The 22,018-nt window shown below is 32.6% G+C and overlaps 1 protein-coding gene across 1 annotated transcript; it reads left to right on the plus strand.

Annotated features, from left to right (window-relative positions):
- Positions 1–3,616: 3,616 nt before the first annotated feature.
- Positions 3,617–11,281, plus strand: LOC134233746 (uncharacterized). Its single transcript, XM_062715741.1, has 6 exons — positions 3,617–3,866; positions 4,652–4,759; positions 8,082–8,115; positions 8,801–8,931; positions 9,824–9,871; positions 9,987–11,281. The coding sequence occupies exons 1-6, from the start codon at positions 3,704–3,706 to the stop codon at positions 11,135–11,137; spliced, it is 1,635 nt and encodes a 544-aa protein (XP_062571725.1). The 5' UTR covers positions 3,617–3,703; the 3' UTR covers positions 11,138–11,281.
- The last annotated feature ends 10,737 nt before the right edge of the window (positions 11,282–22,018 follow it).

Genomic DNA, 22,018 nt, shown 5'->3' on the forward strand with positions numbered 1-22,018 from the left:
TCTTATATGGGGTAAAAATTTCGACTTTCTATAAGACCTTTTTGAGAATTACAAAGAACCTTTAAGAACATTAAAAGATATGCAATGAAAATTGCTGCATAAAAAAATTTAATTTCCAAGCTTCATTTTGAGACTCTTTTGAATTAAATTATAAATTAATGAGTTATCCTTTCTGGCTTAGGATTGGAGTGCCTTTATGCGACTTATTTGTTTACTTAATATGATAGCATAAATTAGGTTGTTATATCTATGATTTTTTTTTAATGTACATATGACCTTGTTCTGAATAAGAAATTGAGATTCTAATAGTTCCTCTTTTCTCTCTTTTCATTTTCAATAGAAATAAAAAATAAACACAGTAAATTATACCATCTAAAGTATAAATTGTTCATGTTTACATTCAGTAGGGGCCAAGTCTTGAAATTCGAGGTCAAAGCTCTGTTTTGCACTCTCAGGTGAACAGAAACGTCCAGTAAAGTCCTAAAATTAAACCTTTTTCTTACACATAATGATATCTCAAGAGGTTGAACAACTAAAATGATAAGAGTAAAAATACTTCCAGGTAACTCAGGTGGTATCAAGTATTGTCATATGAGATAACGTAGGCGATTCGATAAATGATACTGTATATTAGAGTAAAGGAACTATATAAATACATGTATAAATTTGGCTTACTACTTTCCTGTTTAAATACATTATCAATGTGTACATAATGATATTATCTTCGACCTCATGTCATACAATGGTGGTAAAAGTTTTTGATTAACTTGCTTAACACCTGATTTATATGCAATTCCATCTTTCTTGTTTTAAAGAGCATCTCGTTACATTTGTTTTGTAGCCTAACATAGAAGGAGAATATGTTTCAACTTCAGACATAATTATAATAACACGAAAGATTTAAGCAAGGATGGATTAGATATTTTGATTGATGCATTCGTATATTTCTTCAGGAACCATCAGTGACCGCAAAGGATGCATTTATTTTGGTGTAAGGAGTTTTTAAATTGCTTTGTATCGAATTTGTAAGTTTAATAGTCAACAACTCTTCCATCTAGGTAAGCAACAAAAAGGCATTTACTTTTTAGCTGAACATAAAATAAAATCTCAATCTTAAGATTTGATATTTTCATGAGAAAGATCGAATTGATAATAAATTCTGCATATCCATCAAATTAAGAACCAACTGTTAATATAAAAATACACTGTATACATGTATATATAAATATATTTGTTCTAATTTTTAATTGCAATAGCTTTCGTTATTTTTTCCATACGTAAATACTTATATATTGTGATTTTTTTTCAATGCTGTTATAGAGGTTGACTCGACAAAATCTTTAGTCTATTATAACTGACTTACCGTATGTCGGGTATTTTCGGCAGTTGGCATATTTTACGAATTTTAAACACTCTCATTTCTTAAAAGAAAACTAGCAATGCTTTTTTTATTCGTAAATATTTTTCAATAATCAAAGACCTTTTAACTTTCAAGGTACATAAAATCGAGATACATTTTTAAAAATTAACCCAAAACGGAGACCCAAGATACTTGAGTAATATTTTCTTAAAATGCTCGTGACATCATAGTGTTAATAAAATTAAAGAATCATGTAAATAACAATTAAGACCATATTTATCTTAGTAAAATAATAAGTTAAGCCACATTAAATCCACTTTTCTTTTCATTTAATGTTTCTTAAAGTTCTTATTGTTGATGAAAATTAATCGAATTTAAGCATTTGGGGTAAAATTTATAGTAGATGGGCTTTACCTATGAAAGTAGCTATGAGGAGTGTCCGGTTAAATCATGGACAAGTTGTCTATATTAATAATCAATGGGTTCTAAACTTTTTATTACACTTCAGTACATTTTTCACGAATAAACATAGCAAATTTTAAATAGATATATGCATAGATAAAAAATTATTAGATTTTATGTTATGTATTGCATCGCCAAAATATTAAATGCAGCGTTGCGTTTCCTCTTTTCTTAAAACAGCTGGATAAGTCCCACTTGAATTTACGAGTCTCATTTACGCACATACTTGTATTTCCCTTTATGCCTCGGAGTTCATAAGCAGTCAGGAAACAAATCATGCACACACATGGAACCATCTGAAGATTTATTAATAAGTTATGGAAAGTACTGTATGCTAGGTTATTTTCGTCCCATGTTATTTTCGCCCTTTTGACCTTACCAACAATTTTGCCCCGTTTAAAATTCGCCCAGTTACAATTCTCTTAAACAATTTATACTGTATTATCTGAATTAGCCCCCTTTTAAATTCGCCCAGAGGTGATTAGGGCGAATTGGGCAAAAATAAAACGGGGCCGAAATTTTCCCTGTATACAGTATTTTCAATATCATGCAACAAATTAGGCAATCTTATATCAATGTTCTACAGTGACAGCGTCTTTTGCTATTACCCTATCTGTTTGTCCATATAAGATCGGATAATACATTTATATCTTTTTCTTTATGTTTTGAAAGTCTCTTGGGGTAAAATTAATACATCTAGATCAAACTGCACCACTCTCCGGTGCGCCATATCAGCGAGAAATTCAAATAATTTAATTTTATACTTGTTACACGTCATTTGATTGGATAAAAGATTTCATCCATTTTGTATAACATAACTTGCCTACGTCACATTGAGTTACGTCAAAAAACGTATTACTCTGCTTGACGTTACTTTTAAAATTTAATCAGTGTGAAGCATTTTTCTAAGGGAAAATTGTCTCATTGTCTGTACTGCAGTTAAATTATAAGGAATGAGGCTTATTTCAACTTATATTATACGATATAACAAAACTTGGGACAGTTTACGCTTTTTTATAAACCGCGAAGCGTAAACTGCCCCAAGTTATGTTATATCGTATAATATAAGTTGAAATAAGCTTCATTCCTTAAATGTTGAGTATGTTTTTCGTTCTTCCAAAGATGTAAATATAAGGAATGTTTTTAAGCTTAGTGTGAATTATTGGTTTGTGAATCACACAAACTTGCACCTAGGCATATTTTCATGAAGCATATGCCTACATGACAAGTCTGTGTGATTCACACACCAATAACTCACACAAAACTTCAAAACATTCCTTAAATAACATCATTTAGAAGTGAAATATGCCATTTATTAAAGTAAATGACAAAAGCAGTAAAATACAGTTTACAAAATTGGGTCAGAAAAAGGGGAATAAAATTGAGTAGTTTCCAAGAAAAACGCTTTGTCCACCATTTTTACGGACAACCCTTGTACATGTTGTATGATATCTTCAATCTGCAACCGATCTACAAGTATTTAAAAAAATGTTAATAGCGAGCGCAGTCACTGCGAGCTCTTAAAGTAACGCCTGGGCAAAGATGAAATTTGGACTACACATTGATCCAAACGATTTTTTCTACAGTTACTTCTGGATCCACAATGCTTCCCTTGTTAAATTTAAAAAAGCAACAAAAGTTCAAGAAATTATTAAAGTTGCCTTGTTTAAATTGATATATTTCAGACAAATAGTCGCTATAAAGTTTCGTAATTAAAACAATCCCTGTTCATGCTTTGGTTTGGTAATGCAACATACATACTACATCATATGACGTCAGAGTCTATATGCACCAAACGTCACGTGCGGTTTCACAAGCCCAATCTAAATTAACACTGATCATCCATATTTTACAATATGCCCTGTTCAATGACAGTCAGCCATGTTCAAAATAAGGAATACCTTATGTCCATTTAATGTAACCAGATGGAATGAAGAAAGGAATCTGTTTAATTGTTCTAGTAGTACCAATGTCTACCACTGTCTTGTTGACGAGAGGAATAGGTCCGGGGAGATATGTATACAGTCTGTCTGGGTTCAAGGAGGTATGTTTTTTCATAGATTTTTAAAGCTATATAAATATAAGATCTATATAAAGCACCAACATGTATGAAAAATGTTATGGCAGTATAAGATACAGTCCGGGTATAAATCGTTACAACCTCGTTTTTCCCATAAGTGTTTGGTAAAACTGTGTTTTTGATTACTTTTTCTATTCCATCTAAAATTCAGACAAAATAGAAATCAATATCTATCTCCGTAATTTGTCAAACGTTAAGCAACACAATGAATTAAATTGAATATTACAACTTTAATAACTGTTTGAATATGTATAAGTAATCTACCAAAACAATTTTGACTATGTCATGGATTGATGATACCAATTAAGGTTGAACGCATTTATCGGACACATAAAATATAACAACATTATGCTTGAATGACATAATAGCGCCATTATCATGTAAAAACAGTTGCTGCAGTAAATCGATTCACTGTGTCAGTATTCTGTTCACTTGACACTGTTAAATTACTTTCACTAACCCTGCTATTGTCATTGTTTTATTTATAAATATATTTTAAGATCATTGTTAAGGAGTTAATGTCATAAGATAGTTTTACATCATTATACCCCCTCAATGCATCCACAAAGGAAATACATATCCTGTCAATCAATTTAAACCCAAAAGCCTTTTAAAAGGAAATTATTGTTTGTGTTTATCTACGTATACCTAGATGATCATCTTTGTTTCTATCATAATGCTTTATCATAGTTAAAGTATCTTTTGGCAGCGTGTTTCCCGTTATGTACAGATCAGTTTTCTTTGTACAGGTTATTGTCCTGAGTACAACAATGACGCTAACACGGTGGACACCGTCCCCTGTGACTGGTCAGTTAGATGCCCCAATGGACCTTTTCAGTCTTATGACGTCTATCAATGTAAGTAATCATGATTGCGGAAGTAAGGAATGAATGTCCTAATTCTGGACAGCTTTAAGTATTTTGAAATACACTTAAATCGTATGACAAACGAGCTTTTCTTATTCTTTCCTTTGTTAACTTATTTCTTTAAGAGATGAATTAAATAGCAACCCAAATTATGCTGTATAACTTGGGTTTGAGCAGTTTATGCTTTATAAACCGCAAAGTATTTAAGTATATAAAACAAGACTATTTCTTCCTTAGAAAACCTTCATATAGATCATATTTTAAACGTAATATCAAGCAAATTGATACGTTTTGACGTAAGTCATTGTGACGCAGACAAACCAGTTAAATTAGATTAATTTTTCATTCAATTTAGATTAATTTTTATTCAATCAAATGACGCGTTACAACCAAAATTAATTAATGTAGTTATATTTCACCATCAACTGTTTATAGTGCCATATCTCCGAAATTATTTGCTTTTCAAGAGATTACTCTGAGAACGATCAATTAGTCACTGATTATTTGATGTTACAGGAATTTTAAGAACGTCGTTTTAAAGAAGAATAATTTAATTTCAGTTGTAGCTCGTCATTTGATTGGTTAAACGATTTTTTCCATTTTGTATAACATAACTTGCCTACGTCACAATGAATTACGTCAAAAACGTATTAATCCGCTTGACGTTAACTTTTAAAATATGCTATATTTGAAGCCTTTTTCCGAAGGAAAAAATGGAAATATTGTCTCATTGTCTGTACATTGAAATTAAATTATAAGGAATGAAGCTTATTTCAACTTATGTTATCCGATATAACAAAACTTGGGACAGTTTACGCTTTTTTATAAACCGCTTCGCGGTTTATAAAGCGTAAACTGCCCCAAGTTATGTTATATTGGATAACATAAGTTGAAATAAGCTTCATTCCTTAAATACTGTTCGTTATCTCCATATCCTTCTTTGAGTAAATTCCTTGGTCGTTGTTGTTATAATGACCATGTCACTCAATATAACATTGGATCGGTATTTTTGGCTGAGTTGTTTCAAACTAAATTTAGGCCTTTGTTTAGATACTAGATTTGTCTTTGCAATGTATCCTCGATCCATTCATAGGGTTTAAAACGGTTGTGACCGGTCAACAACATATATGTATGATGCCTACTCGTTCCAAGCATCTGATCCCACCTCTGGAATTACCAAAGGTCCGTGGTTTTGCCTCTTTAAAGTTTTGTATTGTTTATTGATTTTTTTTAGTTTTACACTGTTCGTTATGTTTACCTATTACATTGAAATACTAGTAATTTTTATGCGTGTTGTGTTGACTTTGGGTCACACATTTTACTTTTCTGGGTCTCGGGGGCATTTGAGGTTTTATTTGTAGTAAAAAAAATTTACAATGTACAATATATATTCTGTTCTTTAGATATCTGACCACGTTTCTTCAATTTGACATTTTTTACCCCCGTTAACGAAGTTTCGGGGTATATAGTTTTTTTTTTCGTGTCCGACCGTCTGTCTGTCTGTTTCTCTTCTAGCTGTTTCTCTGTCTATCTGTCTGTCTCTCTGTCTGTCTGTTTGTCCACAGAAACGTTAACCTTTCCTATAATTTTTGATTTATGGAGCTATTACATTCATATTTCACATGTGTATTCCATGTGACAAGACCTTTCTTTAGGTACCACCAAATTTGACCTTTTGACCTTGAGCTTTGAGATTGACCCACTTTTACTCAAAGATTTTGAACTTTTACTTTGGCCATATCTTTTGAACAGTAGATACCAGGATATTTATACTTGATATTTTTTGTGTGTGTGCAAAAACCTTTCATTGGATACCAACAAACTTGACCTTTTGGCCTTGACCTTAGAGATTTCTGTACTTATAGAAAAAACTTTTACCTTGGTAATAACTTTTGAACAGTAAGTGTTAGGTCTTTCATTCTTCACAAATGTAAACCTTGTGAAAAGACCCTTTATTAAAAAAAGAACCTTGACCCTTTGACCTTGGAGTTTGACTTTCTTTCAAAATACAATCTTGATTATAATTTTTGAGTTAGAATTAGCACTAGGGATTTCATACTTTACTTATTAAATTCTTGTGACAAGATCTTTAATTTGATATCAAGAACTTTAACCCTTTGACCTTTACCTTGGAGTTTGACCCGCTTTACACAAAAAATCTAAACTTTTACTTTGGCCCGAATTTTTAAATCGTAGATACTAAGAATTTCGTTTTTCAAAAATCAATTCTTTTTGGCTTTCATTTGAAACCAACAATTTTGACCTTTTGACCTTGACCTAGAAGATTTCCGTACTCATGAAAAAACGTTAACCTTGGTCATAACTTTTGAACGGTAAGGGCTAGGGCTTTCATACTTCAAATATGTATTCCTTGTGAGAAGTCTTTTCATTGAATATCAACAACTTTGACCCTTTGACCTTGATCTTGTTTGTACTTTCTACAAACTTTAACCTTGGCCATTACTTTAGAACAGTAGGGACTAGAGCTTTTATATTTCACATATGTAAATCTTGCGACAAGATCTTTCATTGAATATCAAGAAACTTGACCCTTTGACCTTGACCTTGGAGTTTGACCTAGTTTTTACAAACTTAGCCATATCTTTTGATAAGAGCCGATGCCCTTGTAAGGGCCGATGCTTTCATACTTTCATATGTAATCTTTGAGACAAGGCTTTTTTTTTTAGAAATCAACAACCTTGACCCTTTGACCTTGACTCTGAAGTTTGTCCTACCTTAAAAAATGTTAACCTTGGTCATAACCCTTGAACAGGTGCTAGGGTTTTATATTTCACATTTGTATTTCTTGTGAAAAGGCCTTACTTTAAGTACCAACATATTTGATCTGCAGTTGAGAAATCTTAACCTTTACTATGTTGCCATACGGGGGTATCAGTGTTTCACAAACACATCTTATTGCTAATGATTTAGACAATTCATCAAGGACATACAGTAAATTTTAGGAAGATACATTCACCTTTTTAAAAAAGTATTTAATGTATTGCATCGTTTGTATTTTTTTAATAAAATATTTGAAGATCACAAACAGTATTTAAGCTCAAAAGTTCTTTAAGCAGTACGAAATTGGAGTAGAGCAAACACGGACCTACAAAAAATCAGAAGTTGGATCAGGTGCAATTTATGTATGCATTAAAATGTTTTAAATGTAAAACTTCTAACTGGTATGCTTTAAATACAAACTTGTTTAATCAAGTTAAACATATTTAGGAAAGCTTTCACATTATGTTGAAAATACGGAACTTGTAGGCTTATAAGCAATTTTTTTACGCGTTTTTATTTTTCTTTGTTTCAGATCCCGTTTGTTTAAATAAGACGTATCATGACAAGTAAGTTCAGAACAAGACAATGCATTAATCATCTACTAGATTATTATTATCATATCATTTGTATGAATGAAATTTTAAATAATTTTTTTTAAGCTCAAAGTTGAGTCACATATTTTGCTTTTATTTTACTTTTGACATTGAAAGAAAAAAAAAACTTCCTCACGTGCCAGACTCTGTGGTGTCTTTATGTTGTTCACTGAGATACATCGACTACAAATGAAATCAACTGATATGATAAAACGTCAGAGAAATATTAGAAGATTGAATTTTGTTCAGGTTATTAAAACAGTGTATCAAAATTTTATACAAATGAATGTTCTGTCTAGTAAATCATATCTCATTCTTGAATAAACAAAGAAGGAAACATTTCAATGAATCAAAAATAAGATTTTATTAATTTTAGTTGAAAAAAAAATTCCAAGGTTCTCTCTTATGTTATTGCTCTTTGATTACTCATAAACAGCCATATAAACAGAAACAGAAATAATTTTGCAATATCGAAAGTTAAGGGGCGCCTAAATAAACACATTTTATCAGAGTAACAGTGTTACGTACACATATACGGTCTTGTTTAAATTGATTCTAAGGAAACTATCTTTTAGAATATAATTACTTTAGCCTTTTAGTTGATTTGAATGAAACATTTTTTTAACAAAATTATGCTGTTCAATCTTTTTTCTTTTAGAAATCTATCTGTGTATGATGAGGACCCCTCATCTCTACCGTGGCTATATATAGGCGTGTCAGTCGGAGTACTTGTCCTCCTTCTTGTCTTCAGTGTAGTAGTTGTCGTGTGTTACAGAAAGAGAAGATCACGTGAGAACAAATTTGATTAATTATATTAAAAAATTGTAATGTGTTTCTCGAGATAGAAAAATGCCTTTTTCTTTTGACATAACATTCACAAATAACATACTCAAACTGTCACAATTCCCATTGATACCAATAGCGCCCTGTATAAAAGCAGACCGACTTTTGTATTCATATAAAGCAAAATGTATTTAAAAACTTATACAGAGAAGACGAAAACACTTTTATTCCTCAAACCTACATTAAGATATAATGACGACGTATTTTCAATAAACAATAGATAGTTCCATTCAAAAGGTGGACTCGATATATCCCAGAGAGCTTTGGATTAAGGTTATCATAGAATTTGACACATCTGTTTCATATTTGAATATCTTATTTGAAAAAGAAAGACTTTAATGGTTACCTAACAACAAACGTTATGACTTGATTTTCAAGCGCCAGCTTCCCTTATTATTTATATAGCAAAATTTCCGTATCACCTGCTTACGGAGTTTATATTTTCAATTTCATTTTATACGCTCTATGTACGATTGATTTCTAAAAAGGGGCAATTTACTGACCAACAAGCTGATGAATAAAGAATACAAACTGTCGCTTTTAAAGTCTTAATTTTGCAAGGTCTTTTATCGATGCAAAGACCTTACCAGCAAATAAAATCTATCATTTAGGTAAATGCTACGAGACATTTTTCATACTAATTGTTCCGCCATTTCATTTGTATTTCTAATATTTTACGGACTTTGAACAAAGTTTCCTTCTTTATTTTATTTTTTGACAGTTATGTTTCTCCTACTAGAGGATTTTAATTTCTAGAGTTAATGTTAGGACATTGAACAAAACAGATTTATTCGATCTATGAACGTTTGATTACAATAATCTACAATTTTCATTTTAGACGATATTTCTAAAGGAAAAGATGAACAGATTTCTTTATTATCCAAAGGTATAATTTGATGTTTTAAGTAAACAAAAAGTATAATATGCATTATGCAATTCAATGAAGAAAAAGTTTACATTGTACAAATAATTAAATTCTATTAATTATCATTTTTGTCTAGAGACACCATTCTACAAAACATCTACTTTCCATGAGGCATGTAAATTTCTCAAAAACGATGGGAAAATTCTATGTTTCATAGGAAAATGGGGTTCGGGGAAATCGACAACAGCTAAACAAGTTTATATGTCCTTTACTGGAAGGGAACCGGTTGTAATAGAGGACATATTGAATTTTGATGTTAGTACATGTCAGGACTCTGTTATCATAGAGGAACCGTTACTAAGCGAGGACGTTCCTGACGTGGAAAGAAGTGATATTCTTAAAAAGATAATCTCTTTGTGCAAACAAACTCAGAAAACAAATAAAAATGAAACATTTTTGATTATGACTTTGACTGATGAAGCTTGGGAAAAAAATGAAAAGAAAGTCAAAAATTGTTTCTCTTCAAAGAATGAGCTACAATCTTTTGGTTTGAATTGGGGGAATATATCAAAAGGAGAACGGATTCAGATCCTTCACACAATTTTCAAAGCTTACAAACCAGAAACGCCTTTCTCTACCGTTGAAAAAGTTGCCTCGAGATTTAATAAAAATCTTCATGTTGGATTCCCAGAGATCTGCACACTATTTTTTAAATGTAGCGAGTTTCAGAAACATGGTGTTGTATTCTTTAATCGACCGCTACGTTATTTAGCCTCACATTTAGAAAAAATGTGTCTTGATTCAAACAAGAAAGAACAATTTCTTTTACTGGTGTATATGAGCTTTAATGACATGAAAATGGATATAAACAAATCGGATCAAAAGCTGAGGGAAATATATAAAGCATGTGGTCTCAACAATATTGATCTAAAATCGCTTTTACTACCAGAAGAATTTTTAGTGAAAGAGAACTCATCAGTCTATGTGTTACAGCATGGAATTATAAAAAGAATGTCACTCATAACGTTTGGAAAGCTTTATTTCTCCGAATTACTAAGGTTTTCATCGAGGAAAGATCTGCTTGGCTGGATAAAACGCAAAACATTCATAGGATCACTAGTAAAAGGTGCTAAGGAAGCATCAGAAATTGAACCAGTCCTTGAAGTTAATGACGAGCAATGGTTTGAGTATCTTAAGAAAATAGAATCGGCAGCACAACCGAGTTTTGAAATCCCGTGTAAAGATGAAATACCCGCCAAAATACTGACATCTGAAACATGCATATAAGAGTGTCATTCAAAAGACACGTATACAATTGATATATGTTAATATATCTGACACTCGACGCTGAAATATTTCGGAAGTTCTCATTTTTCCGAGATGTAATTGCTGAAAGCAGTATAGTCCAAAAGGAGTAGTGAAGGAAGTCAAGTTAGGTTTTTCATATGGTGAAATTATGTATGCATGTACTTCATCATTAAATTAATGATCACCTGATTGTTACTATCTAATTCATTCATTATTTTTGTGAATTTTTTTAAATCGTCAAAATATAATGATGATGATTGTTTTCAAAATGTAAAAAAAATTCAATTTTTCTAATTCTTTGATTATATTCTAAACAAGTGTAATATTTACTAGTTCTAATAAGTTTAGTGTAATATTACCACTTATACGAGCCTGGTCTCGGATGAGTGAGTTTATTTCAGTAACCATATGTTCCTCCATTCCGGACATCTTAAGTCCTCTCAGATATATAATCATATTAACCCTTAGTACCAACCTATCAAGTCTTATTACGTCTATCAATGTAAGTAATCCTGATTGCAGATATAAGGGGTGAATGTCCTAATTAATGGCAGCGTTATGTATTTTGAAAGTCATCTAAAAGATATATATGCCGTATTAGTGTTTTATTTTAAAAGAAATAAATATATGTGGTGTTTCATCAAGTTTTATAAGTTACATGTATATACTTTCTGCAAATAAGACAATTCCACTCCATCACTTTTAAAAGTTATGAAATATTATTTGGTAAAAATCATTTTCTCTCCGTGTCGGATAAAAAACCGCCTCATTGAAATATTCATCATCACGTACTACCCAGCAGGCACACAACGTAGTTTAAACGTTGAATATTAGTTGAAGTTAGGTTTAGACGTTGATAAATCTAGATACAACATTGATTCAACGTTGACTTTTCAACGTTGATAATTTAATGTTGAAATAACATTGAATTTAAATTGAGTTGAATTGCCAACATTGATTCAACGTCGGATCTTCGCTGAGCGGGCCAGTCCTATTTTTCGCTGATAGATAATTTGGACTATGATAGTGTCGGACTATAACACTGTCGGATCATAACGAGGTCGGATTTGACAAAGTCGCACTACCGTATACCGTAAATCTGGAAATTTTTGCTGTAGATAAATTTTTAACAAATTTGCGAGTTCATTGCATTCGCAAAAATATTTTTTGTAAAAATAATTCAACAGTAAGAAAATGTAAACAAAGCTGTGGTCATTCACAAAATTTTGAAACGTAAAAATTAATCAACAGCATTTTGACCCAGATTCGCAAAATAAAATCGACGCAAAAATTTCGAGATTTACGGTATCATTGCTAACTATTATAATTAACAAGGATGGTAAATATTTACTTTAGAAAGTTTTAAATTTGTAATATTGATTTTCAAAAACAATAACATTAGAATCACATGGAAAATAGTTTAAAGTATAAAGTGCTGCTTATTTTTTTCAGAAATGATTTATGTGTAGATCATGAAATGAACAAATTGAACACAGAAAATAGAAAGAGTAACGATTTATTACCACAGCATTAAATATAATATATGAGGTGCATATGAAAATAATACTTACTATTATATCTATTTAAATCATGATGGAAAACATCATGGAGTCAGAAAATCACAGTGATATACGTGGTTGTGAGAAAAAAAAAATATATCTGTGATGAGGAGTTATCTTTTTTCTAAAAATTTCTTCATGTGAAAAAAAAGTCACTCTAATTAAAATACTGTATTAAGTACTTGAAATATTAAACCATTTTTAAAATGGTACTTAAAAAGATACAACTTATTCAGTTTATATGGCATTTGATGTTGGATTTAAATGTTTTATTGTTAAATATAATAAAAAAAATTACAAAGAAATATGCAAACGAAATAGAAAGTAATTTTTCCATCATATGTTTGATCTCATAAAATTGACTACTCAGGGGTCTCAGGAAACTGAATAAGAAAACTATGAGTAGTATTACAATTTTGCATTTTGAAAGTTATCATGTCTTATCAGAGGGTCGCTATCCCTCCAACAATTAAGAAGGCATCATAGCAACCGTGCAATAAAACGGTTAAAATTTTAAGTAAGTTTATTATTACTATATGACCCCCCCTTTCCCCTTTAATCAAAATAAATAATTGAATAGATGTTGAATCAACTGTTTTTCAACATATATTCAACGTTGATTATCAATGTTGATTCAATGTTAAGACTTCAACGTTGATACAAATTTTCAAAATCTAACATAAAATCAACGTTGAATCAACATAGAAAAACAACGTTGATTCAAAGTTTATTCAATGTTGTGTGCCTGCTGGGCGTGGTCTCGCATGTTCACAGCAAACAATGGTCCATGCAATCTCGTGAATGAACCGAAAGCATGATGGTCTACTACGTTTTTCTACAAACACATGAGCTAGGGATTGCCAATATGTGAGCGTACCCCAGAGTTGGTTGCTTTTTGTACCGAGGCATAATCACGTGCAATTGTCTTTTCACTGGACATTTTCAGTCGGGTGAACAGCTATCAACGACTATGGATAAAGAAGTGTGGAAACCATGTTGTGCCAAAATGAAATAACTTATACAAACAAATTATATAATTTGATCAATCAAAATGGTTATAAGATACATTCGATTCTGCATTTCTTAATGGTTCAAAACAAAAAAAGTATTCCACAGATTATCATGTATAAATCTGCACAAAATACCGAATGCCAAAACCAAAATACTACTAAATAATATAGATATATTCCTTACATATGAACCACAGTATTTCTGACCCCTTGAAAATAATATAAAAATTCTTGCAAGTAGGTAATCAGCATTGGCTCGGGCTAATTCGAAAGTGAAATTTGGAGTTTGGCAGTAAAGTTAAATAAGGTAATGTTTCTAACTGTTCTATCCCCCCACCCACTTTAAAAAAAACCTGAATTAATTTTTCTTAATGGTGTTCATCGAAATGCTTGGTTGTGCCCTCAAACTGGAATAGTTTTTAGGGGCCTGGAATTCCTAAACCCATTTTATTTTATTTTATTAGCCCAACTATATATTTCTAAGAAGGCAAGATGTATTGTATGTAAGTTTCATCTACATATGTTATATATAGTTCATATTAAAAAAAACCCTAAGGGATAATTGACGATATCCCATTCAGGGTGTTAAAATAGCAGTTTAAATTACTTGATATGCATTGTACTTGACAAAATATTTTTTGCGCATAATGCGCTCCATACTGAAGATCCGTAGTCGCTTTGTTACAACGCGAAATGTAATAACAACGCGAAATGTAATAAACCTGGATTATTACATTTTGCGTTATTACATTTTGCGTCGAAATCAACGCAGAATGTAATAACGCAAAATGTAACAACACATTTTGGAGAATTATTACATTTCGCGTTATTACATTTGCGTCGGGATCAACGCAAAATGTAATAACGCAAAATGTAATAACACGATTTTTGGATTATAATATTTGCGTTGTTACATTTTGCGTCGAGATTAAGCAAAAAGCAGAAACGCAAAATGTAATAACACATTTTTTTCGTCTGCCAGATTGAGTACAATTTTCAATAATGTAATGTAAAATAAAACAAAAGAAAAAAGAAAAAAAATAATTCAATTTCTTACAATTAATAATTTTTTGTTGGGAACTGTGTAATAAAAGATAAAAAAATATTTTTTTAATATATTGATTTAATTAGTTACATGTATTCTAAATCAGTTTAATAAATGCATTGAAATAATCATAAACTTTCAAATTCGGCACCGCTCTCCAATTCACTTTCATCTTTAACGTCAAAGTTCCTGAAACCTTTTGACACATTTCTAATTAGCAAATTTGTGACGTAAACCAGGCTATTGTGACGTCTACTACTCTCTGGAGTTTTCGTTCAACATGTTCAACAAACGAGAACAATATTGCGGGAAGATACACTGGGTGTTCCTAAGAGGTGGAATATGACGAAAAGCGTGCTGACAGCCGGGAAATATAAGGTTTTACGGCCTTATCACGTGATAACCTAGAACCAATCAGATAAGGTGTTGTGTAGAATATTTATAATGAGGTATAATAATATTTGTTATGATATAGGGTCACAAAGTAAGGTACCATCGGTCCGTACTAGCATTGGAGTAATGGGAAAACTCAGGAGGGTGGCTGTGTTAGATAACTCCTACGCATGTCATAACCACCTTTAACCAACACCAAAATTTGGATGTATACCTCTCATAAACATGAAAAGTGACTACCAAATTATGAACTTGGTTAAAGATGGTTATGACATGTAAATAAAAGCAATATGAGCTGTATCTTTGACAATTTTATTTTGCTGGTAAAATGTGCTTTTATGATTAATTTGTACGTAATTTAAACCCTTATGACCAATAAGCCCAAAATAAAGTTTAAAATGTTTCTGAAGAAATATTTCTTTTCAACCGAATATACAGTTTTATATATGAAATCATTATTGTACAGGACGACAATAATTCAATTTTGCTTCAATCAAAGCTAATAAAAAAATTTCCATCGCAAATATGAACAACAGAAGTTTATAAATGATTTATTTTTCTGTCATTAAATTAGTTAATTACAATTTTGCAATAAAATTTTCCGATGTCAAACATGCAGCTCATATTGCTTTAAATTTTACGATATTTGCAGGAAAAGCTTACTACTCACAATGAAGGATATCATCTTATACTGATTATTTCTTTTCATGAAATTTTGGTAAGAGTAAAATTTTCTGTTGATTTACTAAGAATTAATATAAGCCATGCATGAATACTCAAAAAATGTCAATTTTTTACTTTAACAAATCTAAAATCGAAGGACTGAGAATACTGGAGGTCATGAATTTGCAATTGAGACGTCTCCTTGAAATGTCTGCTAGTAATCGCAGTTATGATAAGGCTGTCCGAAATCTTAAAATGCCTTAAAAATATACATTTTATCTTGAGCTAGATTTTAATTTCAATATGTAATCCTTGTTTGAAATTGCAGTCAACTTGACATAATAGTTTAATCAGGTATTAAAATAAAGCATTTTTGTGACGTCAGTAGTATAAGCATCCTAGATAGCGAGGACAACTGAGTGCACTTTTGGGGCTGGGGGGGATAGGGGGTTCAACTAAGTGCAGGTTTGGGTCTTGGAGGGATAGGGGGTTCAACGGAGTGCAGCCCCTGTGGGGGATAGGCGGGTCAAGGGAGTGCAGCCCCTGGGAGGGATAGGTGGGTCAAGAGAGTACAGATTAGGGGTCTGTGGGGGATAGCTGGGTCAACTCAGTACAACCCTAACCCTAACCCTAGGGGGCTAGGTGGGTTAGTACATAGCCCCTATATGTCCTATACGAGGTGTTTACACTGTGTTTACATTATTCACTACGCTGCTACTACGATTTTGGCAACAAGTCAAGAATGTCATTGTGACGTCACGCTTCACAGTCTAGACAGTCTAGCCTAACCAGTTCAAACTGGATTTCCTCAAAACAATAACAAATAACACACAAGACAAAAACAAAGAACACAGCAATTTTATTCAGAATGAAAATACAAACATAGACTGTCTTCTTAATTTTTTCCCTCTCCTTTTTCTTGAGATTGTTTTTCTTCAGGCGATAGAGGGATGCGACAATTTACATACACTTTATAAATAGACCTATCTGTAAAAATTCCTATAAGCTTCTTTTCTTCCCTTATCCTCTTTTCTCCCAATTGATGAAAACAATCCACAAGTGAAATTTTCCAGGAACTCTTCTCCGGCATATAAGGTTCAGTCAGGATCACCAATTGATATTTTTGATAACCGTAATATCCATTTTTTCTCTCCTTCAGACAGTATTTTTCCTCTCTGGTGTCATGATTTTTTTCATAATCTTCAGGATCCAATTCCACTCTTTTTACCAACCAAAATTTTTTGTACTTTAAATTCGGTGGCCATTTTAAATAATTTCTGTTGCGTTCATAAAAATTCTGGATGGCTTCTTCTTTAGTTTTCATCCATTTTCCAAAATGTTCTCCGTTAATAGACCAACAATACTCCGTTTCCTCTGTCATATTTTTTGTCTGCTCCATTTTTTTTTACCTGTGTGCAATTCCAAGTACTCACAAAGACTGATCGTCGATGTCCAGCTCCGCTTTATATACCTGCTGTGGGGCGTGTGCACGTTTTACCTACGTATTTTATGCTGACTACACAGGTAAATACTTGGCAGCGATTGAAGTCAGGGGCCCGTGTGCAAAAATACGATAGACCTACGTTTTTTTTATGCTGACTACACAGGTAAATACTTGGCAGCGATTCAAGTTTGTTTAGGGCCGTGTGCAAAAAATATGCTTACCTATGCATTGTGACGTCATCCACTGTATAAATACGGCTTTTCTCCTACTTTCAGCTCATTCTACTGTCAGAGCCAGCCCCCTGCCGGGGGGTCATGGATTCTACTAGAGAAAAACAGTTACATGCTCAACGATTATTAGAATGAAAAAAAGGGGAAAGAGAATTAGAACGAATTCTTTATGAGAAAAGAGAGCAAGAGTTACAGCTCCGGGAAAAAAATGCTAAAATATTACAGAGAAGAGCTCTACAAGAAAAACAACGACAACAACAACTACAACAACAACGACAACGACAATTACGGGAGAGAGAATTAAATCAAATTCTTGATGAAAATAAAGAGCGAGAATTAAAGCTTCGGAAAAGAAATGCCAGACTATTACAGAGAAGAGCTCAACTAGAAAAACAAAGACAGCAACAGCAAAGGACTAGGGCGCATGAGGGGTCAAAGTTACCTATTCATTCACCACCCAAACCCAAGGCGATTTCCAAGTATTATCAGATGAGACTGCATAACAAAAAGGGCTCTACAAAATTTAAAGCGCATGATAATAACTAGATGCTGTCATGAGACAGTAATACCCGCACTATGGTGTTTGCCTCTAAATATACACTCATTCATATTGGACTTTCCAAGGAAGAAGTCAAAATAATTCTATAATTATCACCGTACATGTATTCGTCAAATTGAACATAAAATTTTCAGATGACCATATCAACTCTGAGCCTCACATATGTATTTTAAAATACTTAATTCATAACCAGTCTGAAAAAACAGAATTTAATTACTGATTGAAGTAAATTACTTAATTAGATTCAAATAAATAATTTTCCCAGAATTTGGAACTTTTTAAATTTACTTTCTCAACGACATAAAATATTATTTTAGTACAAAGCGTTTTTAATGAATTTATCAAAATGTGCAAACTGCTTTTAGTATTTGGTCGGGAAAAAAACCCATTGAAAATACAACCCGATTAATTTGTCAATGCCTTTCTCCCCCCCCCCCCCCCCCCCCACACACACACACTCTCTCTCTCACTCTCACATTTTTTAAAAAACATAGTTTAGTTTATTATGATAGTTTGAAAGTTGTTCTTGTACTAAACAGTTTTATTTTCTACATTCACATTGGGTTTGCGTCACCCATTATCATATTTATAGATATCACCTCTCGGCACACCTCGGCCAATTCATACTGGCAACAGAATCAGCAAAGGTTTGTCGAATGAGATTATTTAGCACATGTATGCTGACGATGCAGTGTGGTCAGTTAAAATCATTTGTGTTTTAATTGGATTATATGGATTATATTTCATGAATTCGTTGTCACGACCTATGACATTTGGTAAGTACAAGATTTAGTATAGATTGCATAAAAATAAATAAATGCAAATGGTTAGGTTGAAGTTCAAAAAGGGTCAACATGGTCAAAGATCATCGCATGCCACAGTCGACAAATTTCACATTGTCAAGTTATCTCCCGTTGCGGACATTCAGTATATAACAGACGCAGGTCCAGAATTTTTTTTTTTTTTTCAGAAAGGGGGGGGGGGTGTGTCACACCTCAGTCAAAAAAATCAGCCCAAGATTTCCTGAGATGGAAATAAAAAATAGTAATAAAAACAATGATGGTGGAGTCCCTGTTTTCTAAGGGGGAGGATGTCCAAAGTCATTTTTATTCTCTACAGTACATATATAGTCTTATTTAAATAACTGCTAATTCCAGGAGGGGGAGGGGTCTGATCTCCCTAGCCACTGACTCCTGTACCTGAAATGACAATTGATCTTATGACTCCATAATAGTAGAAAATTTTTTCAATTGACTATTTATACATATTTTGTTTCCTATGTTTATGTATTTTTGTCTGTCCACGGAAACTTTAACCTTGCCCATATTTTTTAAGTGGATTGGGCTATACACATGGCTTCAATATTTCATGGGTAAATTTCTTTTGGCAAAACCTTTTAATGGGTACCACCAATTTTGACCTCTTGAGCTCTTGACCTTGGAGTTTGACCCAATTTTACAAGAAAAATACCTTGAACTTGGCTTAAGTTTTGAACAGGTGGTGCTAGGACTTTCATGCTCTTACATGTGTAATCATTGTGAACTTTCAACAGGTATAATTATTTTTGACCTAGACCTTAGAGTTGAATCCAATTTAACTTTAACCTTGGCAATAACTTTTGAACAGGTGAGGAAGTTCTAGGGATTTCTCCCTTTTTTCACATGTGTATTCCTTGTGACAAGACTTTCCCTTTGATATCAACAATTTAGACCCTTTGACCTTGACCTTGGAGTTTGACTTACATTTGAGAAACTTCAACCTTTGCTAAAAGCTGCCATAACAGTTGCTGTCACAACAAACAAACAAATTACTAAAAAAAAACACAGAATACATGTACATATTTTATATTCAACAGATATACATCTGGTCATATCTCTACAGTACCGACCAGACCCAACCTGACACAAAGCAGTCCCAGAGCAGTCCCGGGGACTGCTTTCTGGGACTGCTAAAGCAGTCCCACAGCGGTCCCAGAGCAGTCCCACAGCAGTCCCAGAGCGGTCCCAGCAGTCCCAGTGGTCCCAGAGAGCAGTCCCAGCAGTCCCAGAAAGCAGCCCCAGCAGTCCCAGTGGGCGGGGTTTATTAATTTAATGGGTGGAGCTAACTCAGAAATGAGATTTCCAATAAACAACGGAACTATAATAGGCAGTAGAAATTGATACTGTGTAGTATGCCAGGAATCCTTACATGTACGCGAAGGTCATTTATGAACAGAACATGTACGCGCATAAAAATTGAAATAATTATTACAAATGTAATAATATTTATTGGAGGAAGAAGGCTTTCACACTTACATATACACATATGAATTACACTGAACATGAATATTACACTGAACATGTAATTAATCACAATTCTTGGGTATATTAATTAATTCTTCTGTGATTGATACTGGTTCCCATATTTATTTTTTATACAGAAAATTAAACGTGAATTAAATATTTTCCACCAGAAGAAGCTTTAGATCTAAATAGATCTTATCATTATATGGCCAATTTAGACTATCGAGATACTCTAAAGTTAGAGTTTTCTTAAGTATTGGGGCTTGTAAAAAAATTCCGTGTTAATTTTGCCAATTATTATTTTTCAGTCATGATTATTTTTACTGACATGTCAGTTTAATCATCGTTAATGCCTAGTTCTATAAAACTCAGTTTTAAGTGTTTTATTTGTAAATGTTAGAGTGTACATCAGAATGGGAGCTTCAGATTATGTTCAAAATTAATTAATCCCGAAAGAAATTTAAACACATTTCATTTATCAAATTTTTCGCATTAAATAAATTGAAATTAGGGTCATTGTTTACCAGCATGTTCAATGATGTGTAACACTGATACAAATACCCAAATAACATGTATCGATTTTTCTGCCCAGAGGCGATTGAAACAATGGGTGTTGATACCATCTTATAAACATTAATCGGCCAGGTAAAGACTAGCAAAACAAAAAAGAAATAAATCACAATTCCCGGTATTTTCATTTAAAAAAAATAAATATACATGTATTCTTTTAATAACTTGTTTATTAATTAAAAGCTAGCGGTAATTCATTAATTCCCCAATGATTATTCACATAGTTTATGTTACGGGAGAATAGTAGCATAATTTTAGTTCATGGTCATTTAATAAATTGTTGGGTTTTATTTGAGGGTTACATGGAATACTCTTTTTTAGCGTGGTCCTTATAAAATGTGTAGCATTTTTAATAAAAAACATTTTATATCTAACTGTAATGATTATTTTTAATTAGTACCAATGCAAATTTTGAGTACATATTAAAATTTAACATTAAATAATTAAAAAAGGCCCACATGTAGCTATTTTTTTTCATAAACTTGTAGTTTATTTTTAGGGATAAAAATTTTCTCATGAAATCCTTATTTATCAACTTTATTTTTTTTTATTTATTCTAAATACACATTAATTTGTGTAAATATACAGTCCCTGAAAATATCAATTAACTGTAATAATCTCTACTTATTAAAAGAATGTAAGAAATCCTTGCTTATTAAACAGTTTAAACTCATCTCTGCTGCAAGTAAACAAAACAACAGGGAGCCTGCAAATTCAGAATACACAAGGGGGCGGAGCTATCATGTCACTCAGAACCTTTTTCACACATGAGTGAACATAGCAGTCCCAGAAAGCAGTCCCGGGGGCAGCTGGGACTGCTGGGACTGCTTTTCATAGCAGTCCCAGAGCAGTCCCATAGCGGTCCCAGAGCAGTCCCACAGCGGTCCCAGAGCAGTCCCACAGCAGTCCCAGAGCGGTCCCAAAGCAGTCCCAAAGCAGTCCCGGGGACTGCTTTTTGGGACTGCTTTGGTGTCAGGTTGGGTCTGGTCGGTACTGTAGTTCTCCCTTGAATGAGACATGGTGATATAAATTTTAAAAAATAATTATAACAGTTGAAAAGGTTGTGCATATTGAAATATACTAAGCTCTGCGGATGAATTAGATA

This window comes from Saccostrea cucullata, unplaced genomic scaffold, assembly GCF_032062105.1.
Source record: "Saccostrea cucullata isolate Sc308-1 unplaced genomic scaffold, CSIRO_AGI_Scuc_v1 ctg3974, whole genome shotgun sequence".
Lineage (NCBI taxonomy): Eukaryota > Metazoa > Mollusca > Bivalvia > Ostreida > Ostreidae > Saccostrea > Saccostrea cuccullata.